Genomic DNA, 14,323 nt, shown 5'->3' with positions numbered 1-14,323 from the left:
CCTTTCCCACATGGAAAGTTATGCTTCAGTCCTAGTTCCTGGCCTACAAAAGAGGGTCATCAGATGTCAAAATTTCACAGCTGAGAATGAGAGACCATGTGCTTGTGCTTCCCCACAGCCTGAGGAGTGCCAGGAGAGGGCAGCAGGATGTCTGAGGTCTGCATACATAATGGTGGAACCCTGTCATTGGAGGGGAAGGGGCTAGATAGGCTCCCTGGCGAGGAGCCTGCATAGGGCATCACAAAACACAGGCAAGCCCTGACTCCAAATGTGCTTAGCAATTTAGGCCAGCCAGCAGGTGACCCAGTGGCAGTGCCTTGTACTGCCTTGCTAGAGATCTGGGTTCAGTCTTCAGTCCCAGTGCTTGGTTGTCTGAACCAGCGGTTGATGGCAGTGCAGTTGGGCCAGTGGGGTTGTGCAAAGAGAGTGCCACCCATCACACAACAGGTATTTCCCTGGATGCTGAAGGGGCAGAATGTGTGTCCAATGCTGATGGCTGAGACAAAGGACTGCGAAGCTGGCAGAGGGGTTAAAATAGGGATTATGAGGCATCTGCAGAGCTCTGAGACTTGCTGACAGTTTAGTAAGTTATACTGAGCAAACACAGAAAGGAATTTTACATCTGCATGACCCTGCTTTTTAATTTAGATCATTTATGCCAGTTAATAGAAACACACCATAAGTTAGTTTTAAAAGTCCAAGAAAAACAGCTAATGCTGCTTGACAGGGCAGAAATTTCAAATAAATGGTAAATTCCTGTATGCTATAAAAAGCTTTCCTTGAAATTTCCACTGCATTCATTCCAATATGACTAATGGTGTATCTACTAGGAGCAAAGGATGTCATGCCACCTGCACTTCAGTGAGACGCAGCTTATCAGTAACACCTCTGCACTTAGAATCGTGACTAATTCCCCTTGTAAATATTCTCCTAGGAACAGCACAGGACTTTGACACTTTTATTGTCAACATAGAAACAGTTTGCTAAAACCAGTCTCACTCTGCGACTGCAACACAGAATTTTAGATTTGTAGAGAAGCAGAGTGGTTGAGTGGTCAGAGCTCTAGCCTAGGACTTGGGAGCATACTTCCTGTGTGACCGTGGGCAAGTCATTTGGTCTTTCTGTGCCTCAGTTCTCCACCTGTAAATTAAGGATAGTAGTACACCCCTACCTCACAGAAGTGTTGAGAGAATAGATACATTAAAGACTGGGAGGTGCTCAAATACCACAGTGATAGGGGCCATATAACATCCTAAGACAGGCACTGACTTTCATTTTTTCCGGTGGGTGCTCCACCCCTGCTCTGCCCTGATGCCCTGCCCCCACTCCAGGCCCCACCTTCTCTCCACCACTTCCTGCCCCCACTCTGTCCCCTCCCCTAAGTCTACACCCTCACTCCGCCTCTTCCTGCCCTCTCCCCGCAAATCCTGCCAGTCCCTGAACAGCTGATAGGCGGGTTGCCAAACAGCTATGGCTGGTGGGTGCTGGGCACCCACTATTTTTTTCCATGGTTGCTCCAGAGCACCCTCGGAATCAGCACCTATGGGTAGACAGCTGTTCTCCTGGGGCTGATTAATATCGTGTGAGAGGAGATTCTTTCCAATGTACTATAGGCAAAACTTGGTCAAAGAACTGAACCAATGGGAGGTAAATTAGGGAGCTACTCACACAATAGGGTATAATGCTGTTTTTAACCACACGAGACACATCCTGAGTATTCATTCTATATTTCTTGTGTCTAGATTATTTCAGAAAGAACCAAGCCCCGGATGCATGAGTTCCAGTCTGAAGTGTTTATGATCATAGGTGGTTGCACAAAAGATGAAAAATTTGTTGCCGAAGTAACTTGCCTGGATCCTTTGAGGCGGAGCCGTTTGGAGGTGGCCAAATTACCAATCACAGAACAGGAAACGGAGAGCGAGAATAAAAAATGGGTGGAGTTTGCATGTATTACGCTAAAAAATGAAGTCTACATATCAGGTAAGGAGCAAGAGAAGAGAACACAGGAGTCTCATAAACAAGGCAGGGGAAATAGGTACAGCTTTTATGAAGACCAGCAGCTCTCAACATGTCCAGACGACTGTACCCCTTTCAGGAGGCTGATTTGTCTTGTGTACCCCAAATTTCACTTCACTTAAAAACTACTTGCTTACAAAATCAGATGTACAAATACAAAAGTGTCACAGCCACACTGTTACTGAAAAATTGCTGACTTTCTCATTGTTACCATATTGGTATAAAAAAATCAATTGGAATATAAACATTGTACTTACATTTTAGTGTATAGTATACAGAGCAGTATTAACAAGTCATTGTCTGTATGAAATTTTAGTTTGTACTGACTTCGCTAGTGCTTTTTATGTAGCCTGTTGTAAAATTAGACAAATATCTGGATGAGTTGATGTAGCCCCTGGAAGACCACTGCATACCCCCAGGGGTACATGTGCCCCTGGTTGAGAACCACTGATGTAGAACATATACTATGCTTTGTAAATTGACAGAAACAGCTAGTGTTAGAGCATTTCAGCCATTGCCTTTGCCATGGTTGAGGGACAGACTCCTGAGAAGCACTGGGTTGAGTAGCAGCAGTGCTGAGCCTCTTAGAATATTAACATGGGTTCAGTTTTCAAACAAATGCACAACTATATTTGCATGGATTGATGTGCATGCCCAGTGTTGGCACACCAAAGTGTCAGGAATGATAGTTACAGAAAGGCCTCTTACAGCTGCATATGCAGCATACAATCAACAGTAGCTACCACAAAGCTTTTCTGTAGCTACCACAAAGCTTTTTCAATAGGAGTTCTGCACGAATAAGCAACAGTCGATAATTTGCAAACAGTAATGGTAATTGTGTTACTTGGCATTGAAAATCCTATTTTCAGGAGCACTTCAATAGTGCAGAAGGTGGGACTATAAAAAACAACCATTTACTGAAAGCAAAGTTAATCGCCATTACCACCGTGAAGCCCAAGAGTCCTTGGACAAGGCAGCAGTGTGAATGTGCGATTGTGGATCACAGTTTGAATGGATTCAGAAGAGAAATTTAACTTCTATAAATACCAGCTCCATACAAACCCATATGAAGACAAGGAAGATGCTGGCTTGCTTAGGGGATTGGCAATGGAATACAGAACCTTTTATTTCAAACTCACAAGTTCAAAGGCAGGTCAGATTGGTAGTGACTCATTACCAGCTGACAACTGTTTTGATGACCTATTGGAAATGAATTTGGTGATTTCATTCCGTTTCCTAGAGGAAAGGTGCCCACTGGTTCAAAGCCACCTTCGCAACTGCCACGACCTAGTTGCCAGTCCAAGCGGAGAGGTTACAGAGTGAATGGAGGCTACAGGTTTTCCCAATGTGGGATGAAGGGTGGGGCTATTCAGGGAAGCTTGCCCAGCCAATGTCCTGGTGCTGTGGGTAGGAGACATCATTCTGCAGAGTTCTCAATCAGGCACCTTTCCCAAACACAACCTTTACTTAAAAAATGAGTGAAGTAGAACAGGGGGACGGGGAAGGTGGGGGAGTCAAATGGGAACATTCTGCCTAGAAGATGAAGCTGGTCTAAAATATCTCCCACTGCAGTCTGTGTTTAGGACTACATGGATTTTAACAAGCTCGCTCCAACTTAGTCTTTATTAAATCTCCTTGTTCTGGGGCCAGGATTCATTCTCCTTCACTCCCCATTAGTTTAAGGAAAGGAAGTTCAATTTTCATCCTACCATTACATTCTGCTTTTTATTTCTTCAGAGCTTCTCCCTTTGTTCAGTAGTCCTTAGCGGGGGCATCAAAGCCAACATTCCAACTGGGAATGTTTAACAAACACCCCCCCCCCAATCCTATGCACCTGTCGTACTCCGAGAGCTCATTACTGCCTGCCTTTAATCTCGCAGTCTCCTTAGCCCCAGGCCTTCTGCATCCTGTCGTCTGTGGCTGCTTCTCCCATTCTTTCTATCCCCTTTAGCTGCTCTGCCTCTAGACATGCCTATACATGCCCTGCTTTGTAAGAACTGCTTACTTTGATCAGCCTGGCACTCTAACTAGCATCCCTCCTCCCCTTCATCTACTCACTTCCTTGATCTCTTCACCTCCTTGGTCCCCTCCAATCTGCTTTTCACTCTTTCCACTCCAACAAAGCTGCACTGGCCAAGGTTATTAATTGTTTTCTCCTAGCTAAATCAAAGGGGGGCACTTATCTATGCTTTTTCTTCCTGATTAGCCTGCTGTCTCTGACACTGTTTATCACTTTCTACTTCTCTATTTTCTTCCTTCTCTTGGGCTCTATGACGTGGTTCTTTTCTACCTTGCTATCCACTCCTTCAGTATCTCTGCGTCCTCATCCCTCTACCTGCTGGTTTCCCTCAGGGTACTGTTGGAAGTCTCAGTCTCCTCATTTACTGCAGTTACTGCTCTTAATGAAGAGAGAATATTAATGCTCAACTTCCTATAAAGCTTAGGACAAGGCGTTTAAATACCTCCAGTTCTCTCAAAAATCTCACCCTCCCCCATGATGTAGACAGAATTCAAAAGCATGGTTTAGTTCAGATTCCTGTCAGGGCTATTGTCTAATGCAGGAGAGAACACACTGTAATGTAAATGGGAAGGTTGCGACAATATGTGGTTGGAACACCTGCTGTCTCTAAACGTTACTGCAGATAAGAATGCTGACATTCTGCATTCATACACTTCACCTGTTTGAGTGCAAATAAAACAACATATATATGTGAAAAATTCATAGACACAAAGGCATTACCAATGAATCTTACTAGCATGCTAATTATCTCCTATTCAATCTGTTATTTGGCCCAGAGATGAGCTCCATCAGTTTGCAGTGATCTGGCTGTGGTACAGCATACAAATGAGTGCAGACCATTCTGTAATGGAATATGAATCCTCCTTGCAATATAGTAACTGGTGAAGTGATTTGCGTAGCTGGACTGTAGGTTATGCAGTGAAGCTTCTCAGACTGTGCAGTGGGTTTCACACTCAACTAGTTCTGTTCATATTCCGGTTATGAATAAAAATGACACAGAAACTAACGTACTGACAAAAACGCTGCAAAGTTTTTGAATGAGTGAGACTCATTTGCAAACCTATTCTGGGGATTAAACTGTTGGGCCTGATTCTGATCTCCTGATGTAAATAAGGAGCAATTTCACTGAAATCAATCTATGCCTAATACTGCTGAAGCCTGGGCTCTGAGACCCTCCCCTCTTGCCAGGTTTCAGAGCCTGGGCTACGTCTACACTCCTATCTGTAGTCCTGAAATGCAAGTCCGAGTTACTTGGCCTGAGCTCTGGGGCTCGCTGCTGCAGGTTAGTTATTTTTTTTGCAGCATAGCCGGCCCCAGAGTCAGATGAAGAGAAATGAGATCACAGCCAGGCCCCATTCACGTTCAAGAAACAATGGACCCAATGCTGAATTTTTCACTCTGAAAAAACTCCCGGGCAGACTTCAGTGGGAGAGTTTCATGGGACAGGAGTACAGGATCAGGTGCCGTGTTTGTGCTTTGGAAGTCAGTGGACCAGCTGGCTAGATCGTCCCTATGTAATAGCAGCTCCACCAGTGCAAAGCTGGTTTACCCTTCCCCAGCAGGACCTTCCCGGCCCAGGGGGATTCTCAAGTGGCTGAAGGACTATGTGATACACAGCCTTAATTTTTTAATTGATATCGTGTTTGTTTATTCACCAATTCTCAACAAAAACAAGGGGATATGATTGTTCTCTATAAATACGTTAAGGGGGTAAATAGCAGGGAAAGTGAAGAGTTATTTAAGCCAAAAGAAAGTGTTGGCACAAGAGCAAATGGACATAAACTTGATATCAACAAATTCCGGGTAAAAATTAGAGGAAGTTTTCTAACCGTCACAGGGGTGAGGTTCTGGAGCAGCCTCCAAGTGGGAGTTGTAGGGGTAAACAACTTAATTAGTTTTAAGAAAGCTGGAGACAGTTATGAATGCAATTGTATGACAGAGTTGCTTCAGAGGTTGGGGCGGGAGCTTGCTTCTGGTTTATGTCTTATGCTCCTAAAGCTCATGCTTCAAGGTTTCAGCTGGCCCCTTGAAAGTAGCCAGGAAGGCCCCCTACCATCTTCCCATTTATTATGCTTCCCCCCCTCAATCTCCTTCCTCTGAAGCATCAGTGATGGCCATGGCTGGAGATGGGACATAGGACGGTGAGGGCCAGGTTTCTGAGCTGGTACCAACCATTCTCTCTCTCAGGTGCTTGGCTGGCTGGTTCTTGCTCACATGCTCAGGGTCTAACTGATTGCCATATTTAGGGTGGGGAAGGGAATTTCCTCCAGGTCAGATTGGCAATGACGTTGTGGGTTTTTTGCCTTCCTCTGCAATGTGTTGGTGTGGGCCACTTGCCAGGATTATCTGGCTATGGCTCACGTAATAAATTTCCTGCCACTGAGGGTGCATATTGGTCCCTGTTCTATGCCTGTGGCACATAATAGTCTAGTCTCCTGTGGGTTCACTTGAGTTGGATTTAGTGTGTGGGTGCTGGGGGGTCTTGGTGGCCTGCAATATACAGGAGGCCAGACTAGGTAATCTGGTGGTCCCTTCTGGCTTTAAACTCTATGTCTAACATTCTACAATCAGCAACAGGTCTCATTCCTGAGATTCATCTGCACATCATTACAAGCAATAGGCCACTGATTGTATATTAAAGTTACAAATGCAAAAAGTGGTAGGACAGCTGAAGCATGAATAGTGATTCATGTCTGGGAAAGAGATGGATTGTAAAATAACCCCCAGGAATTTCTCTGCCCTCTCCAAAGTATAGCAATGCAAATTTAACTAGATGAGCTTCAAGCATGCAAGTTGTCTTCCTCTAAAGCAAGTACTATTGTGCTGGAGATGTGATTCCAGAGGAAATGCCATGAACAAATGGTTTTTGTTTCTCGTATGACAAATAGAACATACTAGAGGTTCTGAGCAAATTCAGGTCCTGCCAATTATGTCATTTACATGTACTGTGTACCTTGCAGGTGGGAAAGAAACACAACATGATGTCTGGAAATACAATTCCTCCATCAACAAATGGATCCAAATTGAATATTTAAACATCGGGCGATGGAGGCACAAAATGGCTGTGCTAGGTGGCAAAGTGTTCGTGGTTGGAGGTTTTGATGGCGTACAGAGAATCAACAGCGTAGAAACATACGATCCTTTCCATAACTGCTGGTCAGAGGTAAAATACAGCCAAACTCTTCTGTTTCATGCAACTCTAATGAAACAAATTGAAATCAGGGAATTTTGTTAGGTATTTATTGTACCTCAAAATAAATGAGCTAAATTCTAGTATATACACACACATCAATCTATTAGTTGTGCATTCAAGTTGAAAATGCAGACTTCAAGGGAAGGAGAATCAAAGGAAGAATCAGTTCTGCCATCCTGACTCCTGCTGAACAGTTTCTTATTCTACAATCATTTCCTTGAAGTCAATGGGATTACTCCCAGAATAAAATAATGCTCAGAAGGCATCAAGATGGCAGAATTAGCTCTAAGTCTGTGGAAGACACCAAGCAGGTGTAAAGGAAACTACTAATTGGTTAGCTCTAGACAGGTACATGCAGACCAGCATCTCATGCATTTCAACACAAGTGTAAAACAGGCTTGGGGATTAGAAATAATCTCAGAGGATAAATATTATATGGGTCAACTAAGGAGACATTGGAACAAGGAGGAGTTGCTGGCAGTGGTGAAATGCAGACCCAGGAAACCAATAGCAGGAAGGTGCATTACAGCTGCACTATGCAGTGTAAGTTTGAGATAGAGACCAGAAGCTGCAAGGTATTCAGTTGTTTTTATGTATGACTTGCTAGGGACCTCAGTATTTGACTATGTGGAAAATTACTACTGCTTTGCATTATCATGCTGCTTTCATCTGAGAATCTCAGAGCTCTTTACAAATGTAAAGGACCTGATTGTGTTAAAGCCATGGCTTGTGCTGGAGAGGGGAAAGGAGCACACTGCATTGTAGCGGGAGCCACCCAGAGGAATTCTGGCCGACTCATTTAGAATTCCTTTTGGGCTCCACAGGGAGCACACATTGTAGCCGCAGCTCTGCCACCCTTTCAACGAATGCCGGATGTGCATCCCCTACAGCAGCCCACATCTGCTGAGTGGGCACCAAGCCCTCTTTTGAGTCAGGGTCAGAGCCTTTGCTCATCTATGGGCTTGTGCCTGACCCTTGCAGAGAGATGCAAAGGTGGCGGAAGGCTCCTTACATGCTCCTATACTCCCTGCCCCTCATTTTTGCACCCACACAGGATGGACAGCATGGAGGTTTGGTTAAACACTGAGATGGTGGTAAGAGTCCAAAGAGACAAGGAGGGCCAGTGGGTTCAGCTGACTAGAAAGGGAGTCAGATCTGTGGCTACTTAGGAAAGCAAAGATGGATAATGGGACAGGTCTAAAATTTCCAGGATGATAAAGATGAGGGTATCTATAACCCAGGGTAAAGCCAAAGCACTCAGAAGACAAAAGGAAAAGCAAATTTGTGCTGGGCCTTTCAACACAGAACATGTTGTGCAGCCCAAGCGGCTCTGACCAAGCCCACACTGAAGTAGAGGATCTGCGGGATGAGAGCTTTCAAGAGGTCCCCTTAGATAGAGTGACCACTTCACTTATGTAAATGTACACTGCCCTAAAAGTAGTGGTTGCACCTGATTGTGGGTAGTTGGTAGGGTGGGGTTGTATTTTAGGCCTGTATCTCAAAGGGCCAGAACAGATGTTAAACTTCCTTGAAAAAGAAACTGCTGTAAATGTCAATTCCATTTATCCTCAGAAATGGTCACTTGTTCTACTTTTCTTCTTTCATGCTACTCCTTAAGGGATGAAAGAAAAATGTTTTCTATTTAAGGAAAGCTGTGCGTGCTCAGGTTTTGCTGTTCATACCATTACTATATTTGAGGAGGTGAATTGACAGGCCCAGTAAATCACACCCAACCACTTCCCACACAAATTGGGAACTGGCCAGTTGTGTAACCTGGCTCTTTTGCGCAATGAAAACACAGGCAATCAGGTTATTTCATGTGATAGCTGGCCTCCTGAAACTGCTGATGCTCCACTCTAGGTCAAAGAGAGCTGAGGGTAAGGCTGGGCTAATGGCTTGAAGCCCACAGGCTAAACTGAACTCAGCATGACAAATTCAAGCTTGATGAAATCAAAGCAGTTACCTTGTACCACAGTAGCCTGCATCCATGGGCGGTGAGTATCATAGGCTGGGGGAGGCTGTGCCTCCCCAAACAGCCAGGCATGGCCCCACTCACACTTGCCCCCAGACCCTCCTCTGCAGCTCTCCCTATGCGGTGGCCCCGGCTCAGGCTGGGGCTGTGCAGCCAGGAGGGCCGGGGCCGTGCCACCTGCCCTCCTGGCGCTCCAGAGCTGGGAGGGTGCTAGCCTGGGGCAGAGGCTGGCAGCCGTGGTAGGGAGGCTGGGCTCTGGCAGGGCTCTGGCAGGGCTGGGGATGGAAGAGGTGGGGCTGGGGACTAGCCTTCCCTAGCTGGCAGTTCATGTGCTGCCCATGCCTGCATTGCATCATCATCACAGTCTGACATGAGGAGCTCTGCTCTCCGGAAGTATGTTCCCCTGCTGCTTCCCCATGCAGCTAAGCTCTTCTCCAGCCACCCACTTTCCATTCCCAGTGCATGGGGCTAGTATGACACTGCACTGAGGAGATGGATGGAGGATGCAACAGTTTCAACCTCTGAAAACAATTACCTTACACATACTGCACCAACTGAATAGTCCCTCTAGCTAGGGTACCTGTGGAGTTCACTCATTTTCTAACAGGTTTAAAAGGAAAATGTTTAGCGATGTCAGTTTAAAACAAGAGCACAATAATCCACGCAGACAGCTACAGTATTTCTATTCAGGCGAGCAGAGGAAATTCTCCTGCCATTGCACATGGTACATTATGTAACTGGAGATGCACCTATAGGGCTCCTTTTACAAACTGCACCTCTCCAAGTCAGCATGGGCCACAACTCCCCAGGGGGAGGACAGGTGATGTGTCCACTATTGCCCTGTCTCAGGGGTTCCCCTTTCAGAGACTGTATCTACAGCAGGAACTGGATGCTGATACATCCCAGGAAATAAATTGGACTGAGGATGGGCCCAGCCGCTACAGTAGGGATGTGCCAGATCAGTGCATCTCCAGCTGCTTAGCCATGCTCCTCTGCTCCCTCCCCACCACAATGGGGCAGCATGTCCACGCACCACTGCAATGCAATCCCAAATGCTGAAGCTGCACGTTATTGACTTTGGCACCCTAACTTTTCATATCTGAACAAAGTATACCCTTTGCAAAAGGGACACCATCAAGGCTGACGGGCCTAAAATCAGACCTCTCTCTTTTGCCTTAGATTTTAGGCAAAGCATGTGCTCATCAGGACACCCCTCCCATTCTGTTTGCTCCCGCTCCACTCCTGCTAACACACAAGGTCTTGGCCAGGGCCGGCTCTAGTGTTGTTGCCACCCCAAGCAGCAAAAAAAAAAAAAAAAAAAAAAGCTGCGTTCACGATCGGCAGCAGCTCTACTGCCCTTTCTTCTACAGCGGCAATGCGGCAGCAGGTCCTTCGCTCCGACAGGCAGTGACGGCTCCGCCGCCCAATTGCCGCCGAATGGCCACATGTGCCGCCCTTCTCTTCATTGGCTGCCCCAGGCACCTGCTTGCTATGCTGGTGCCTGGAGCCGGCCCTGGTCTTGGCACTGCAATTCCACTCCCCATGGTGATATTGTTTTAAAGTTGTTAGCTTCTTAATACACTGGGAAGGAATGGAATGTTTCAGACCCAATCAGGACCCCAGCCAGAGCTAGTGGCCCAAAGGTCAGGCTTCCAGGGAGTGCCCTAGTTGGAGCCAGTAGCGTAGCTAGGAGGGGAGCGGGGAAGCAGCTGCTCTCCCACAGAGCACAAGCGGCGCCTTTTCAATTTCTTGGCGTCTTTTTAATTTTTACTTTCCTGGCGGCACTTTTACTGACAGGGCGGCACTACAGGTCTCCAGCGGCACTTCAAGCTCCCTGTTGCCCGTCTTCTCTCTAACAGCAGTACAGACACGCAGCTCAGTGGTGTGAGTTCCTCTCAGGGGGAATGCATGGCAGCTTCAATTTATTCATAAATGATCTGGAGAAAGGGGTAAGCAGTGAGGTGGCAAAGTTTGCAGATGATACTAAACTACTCAAGATAGTTAAGACCAAAGCAGATTGTGAAGAACTTCAAAAAGATCTCACAAAACTAAGTGATTGGGCAACAAAATGGCAAATGAAATTTAATGTGGATAAATGTAAAGTAATGCACATTGGAAAAAATAACCCCAACTATACATACAACATGATGGGGGCTAATTTAGCTACAACGAGTCAGGAAAAAGATCTTGGAGTTATCGTGGATAGTTCTCTGAAGATGTCCACGCAGTGTGCAGAGGCGGTCAAAAAAGCAAACAGGATGTTAGGAATCATTAAAAAGGGGATAGAGAATAAGACTGAGAATATATTATTGCCATTATATAAATCCATGGTACGCCCACATTTCGAATACTGTGTACAGATGTGGTCTCCTCACCTCAAAAAAGATATTCTAGCACTAGAAAAGGTTCAGAAAAGAGCAACTAAAATGATTAGGGGTTTGGAGAGGGTCCCATATGAGGAAAGATTAAAGAGGCTAGGACTCTTCAGTTTGGAAAAGAGGAGACTAAGGGGGGACATGATAGAGGTATATAAAATCATGAGTGATGTTGAGAAAGTGGATAAGGAAAAGTTATTTACTTATTCCCATAATACAAGAACTAGGGGTCACCAAATGAAATTAATAGGCAGCAGGTTTAAAACAAATAAAAGGAAGTTCTTCTTCACGCAGCGCACAGTCAACTTGTGGAACTCCTTACCTGAGGAGGTTGTGAAGGCTAGGACTATAACAATGTTTAAAAGGGGACTGGATAAATTCATGGTGGCTAAGTCCATAAATGGCTATTAGCCAGGATGGGTAAGAATGGTGTCCCTAGCCTCTGTTCGTCAGAGGATGGAGATGGATGGCAGGAGAGAGATCACTTGATCGTTGCCTTTTAGGTTCACTCCCTCAGGGGCACCTGGCATTCGCCACTGTCGGTAGACAGATACTGGGCTAGATGGACCTTTGGTCTGACCCGGTACGGCCTTTCTTATGTTCTTATGTTCTTCTAGGAACACCAATGAATGGCAGGCTCTTCCAAGAGAATACAGAGCAATGCATGACTATTTACATTCAAAAGAAAAGAAATCACCAGTCTATGTGACATGAAATCCAAATGACTATTCAGTGGGTTGTTAATGATTTGTTTTTTCAATGGTGACACAGGCAGCTCCCCTCATGGTCAACGTGAGCTCCTTTGCCGCAGCCAGCTACAAGAAGAAGCTCTATGTGATTGGAGGAGGACCCAATGGAAAACTGGCTACGGACAAAACGCAATGTTATGACCCAGCTACGAACAACTGGAGCTTGAAATCACCCATGCCAGTTGAAGCAAAATGCATCAATGCTGTGAGTTTCCGTGACCACATCTATGTTGTGGGTAGGTAAAGCAGTGACGTTCTTTCTTCTCTAGACTGAGTGCAGCTTATTTTTGACTAATTCCCGGAACCCTACAGAGAAGCATAATGAAACGATCATTACCCTGTGCTCTTCTTTAAAGATTCTAGGTGAGGGATGGGAACCCAGAACACTCAGACACTGTCATGCCTACTCTAGTCTACAGTTCAATATAGATGCAGACATTATGGGAAATGTATTGCACAGGAGGTGCATGTTGGGTTGTGAATTTTGCTATGGACTTCAATGGGATCAGAGCCAGGAGGACCCAGTGCTCCAGCTCCCATCACAAGATTACATTCAGGGCTGATTACGTTAATTAGCAGATTTGCAATGTAAGTTGAAAGAGGATCAGCTAAACTGTATATGGTCCTTAAATGTCAGTGGGAACACTGCAAACTCATATTGCAACTTCACTAGCAGCCAAAGACTTCAGTATGCAGACATCTAGGCATATCTATAGGAAGAGGGGTTACTGCAGAGCACTGACCAGTCTCCTGTGCCAACAGTGCCACTGCATGTGATGAGGAAGTGCTGCTGCATCTAGTTCATGGCAGAGATGCCCCCTTTGGAGCAAAGCCGGTAGAGGATGGGGGAACCATCAGTGGAACACAGAGAAGCAGGAGGGTAGGAAAGAGGGATATTTAAAAAAAAATAATGTGATTGCTTTTCTGCGCAGACTCCAGCTACCTCTCCTAGCATGGGTATGCAGGGCAGAGTGCTACTGATTCAGGGTGAAATTCGCCCCATGCAGAGGCCTAGCACAAGGCCTGCGGCATCACTGCAGCCCTATTTTGTAGCCTTAAGTAGGATTTCAGAGGTGAATATAGAGCCTTGGGCTGCCCCTATGGACTGGTATGCAATTCACCCTCTCTGGGTGAGAGAGAGACAGGTCTCCTTGTGCCTCTGAGTTAAAATTCAACACCAACAAGTAGTGTAGGATCTTGCCCACAAACCAATTGTTCAACCTGTTATAGCATGCTAATTACATCACAGAAAGTCCCCAAAGTACCACAGGCTCTGAAGTGAAAAACCACGTGACAGATCAACCCCCCTGCCCTCCCTAGCTTTTGTGGAAGATTGGCTAAATAAGAAAAGCAGCAAGTCAGAATATTTCCACTTACAACGCTCCCCAACTAACCTTCCACAGCACCAATTAAATCAGAAACCCAGTACAGTTTTCATTTGGGACAGACATCAGCCCAACACAGAGGGTTTGGGAGGCACATTGTCTGTTAGGCTTATTTTGTCACAACTGAAATCATGTTGTCGTACAATAGAACTGTTTATAAATATCTCTCCCACCCCTTTCCCTACATGAAGGGTTCAGGACATTGCAGGACAATAAAACCAAGCTTTTCAGGTCTGCCTACCGCTTCTAAATACAGCAGTTCTGGAGAAAGTGCACCATTACTGAAAACAGCAAGGCAGGAACACCAGTGCCTTTTAAATGTAATGGTACCATTGTCTTGAGAGGAAATAGGGCTCATGGGCCTGCCTTGGATACGTGGAGATTAGATGTCAGAATCCTTTCAAAAAGAGGTTGAAAAATGAGAAAGGGTTCAGAAAAGAGCTACAGGAATGATTAGAGGTCTGGAAAACCTGCCTTACATTGACAGTCGAGTGCAGCTCAATCTGTTTAGTTTCTTCCAGAGAAGGTTAAGAGGTGACTTGATCATTGTCTATCAAATACCTACAAGAAGGAAGAGATTTCTGATAGTACACAGCTTGTTAATTTAGCAGAA

General features: G+C 45.5%; 1 protein-coding gene across 2 annotated transcripts in view; it reads left to right on the top strand.

The window, feature by feature from the left end:
* Positions 1-14,323, top strand: part of KLHL6 (kelch like family member 6) — a 30,534-nt gene that overhangs the window by 14,174 nt on the left and 2,037 nt on the right. Inside the window, exons 4-6 of one of the 2 annotated variants that reach the window (XM_045029376.1) lie at positions 1,743-1,980; positions 6,997-7,199; positions 12,348-12,561. In XM_045029376.1, coding sequence (XP_044885311.1) covers positions 1,743-1,980; positions 6,997-7,199; positions 12,348-12,561 — 655 coding nt within the window. The remainder of the gene's footprint in view (positions 1-1,742; positions 1,981-6,996; positions 7,200-12,347; positions 12,562-14,323) is intronic. The other variant, XM_045029377.1, reaches the window with a different exon arrangement.

The sequence above is a fragment of the Mauremys mutica genome, chromosome 9 (genome assembly GCF_020497125.1).
Source record: "Mauremys mutica isolate MM-2020 ecotype Southern chromosome 9, ASM2049712v1, whole genome shotgun sequence".
Classification (NCBI taxonomy): Eukaryota; Metazoa; Chordata; order Testudines; family Geoemydidae; genus Mauremys; species Mauremys mutica.
Note: the sequence above shows the minus strand (reverse complement) of the source record. Positions and strands in the feature narration are given on the sequence as shown.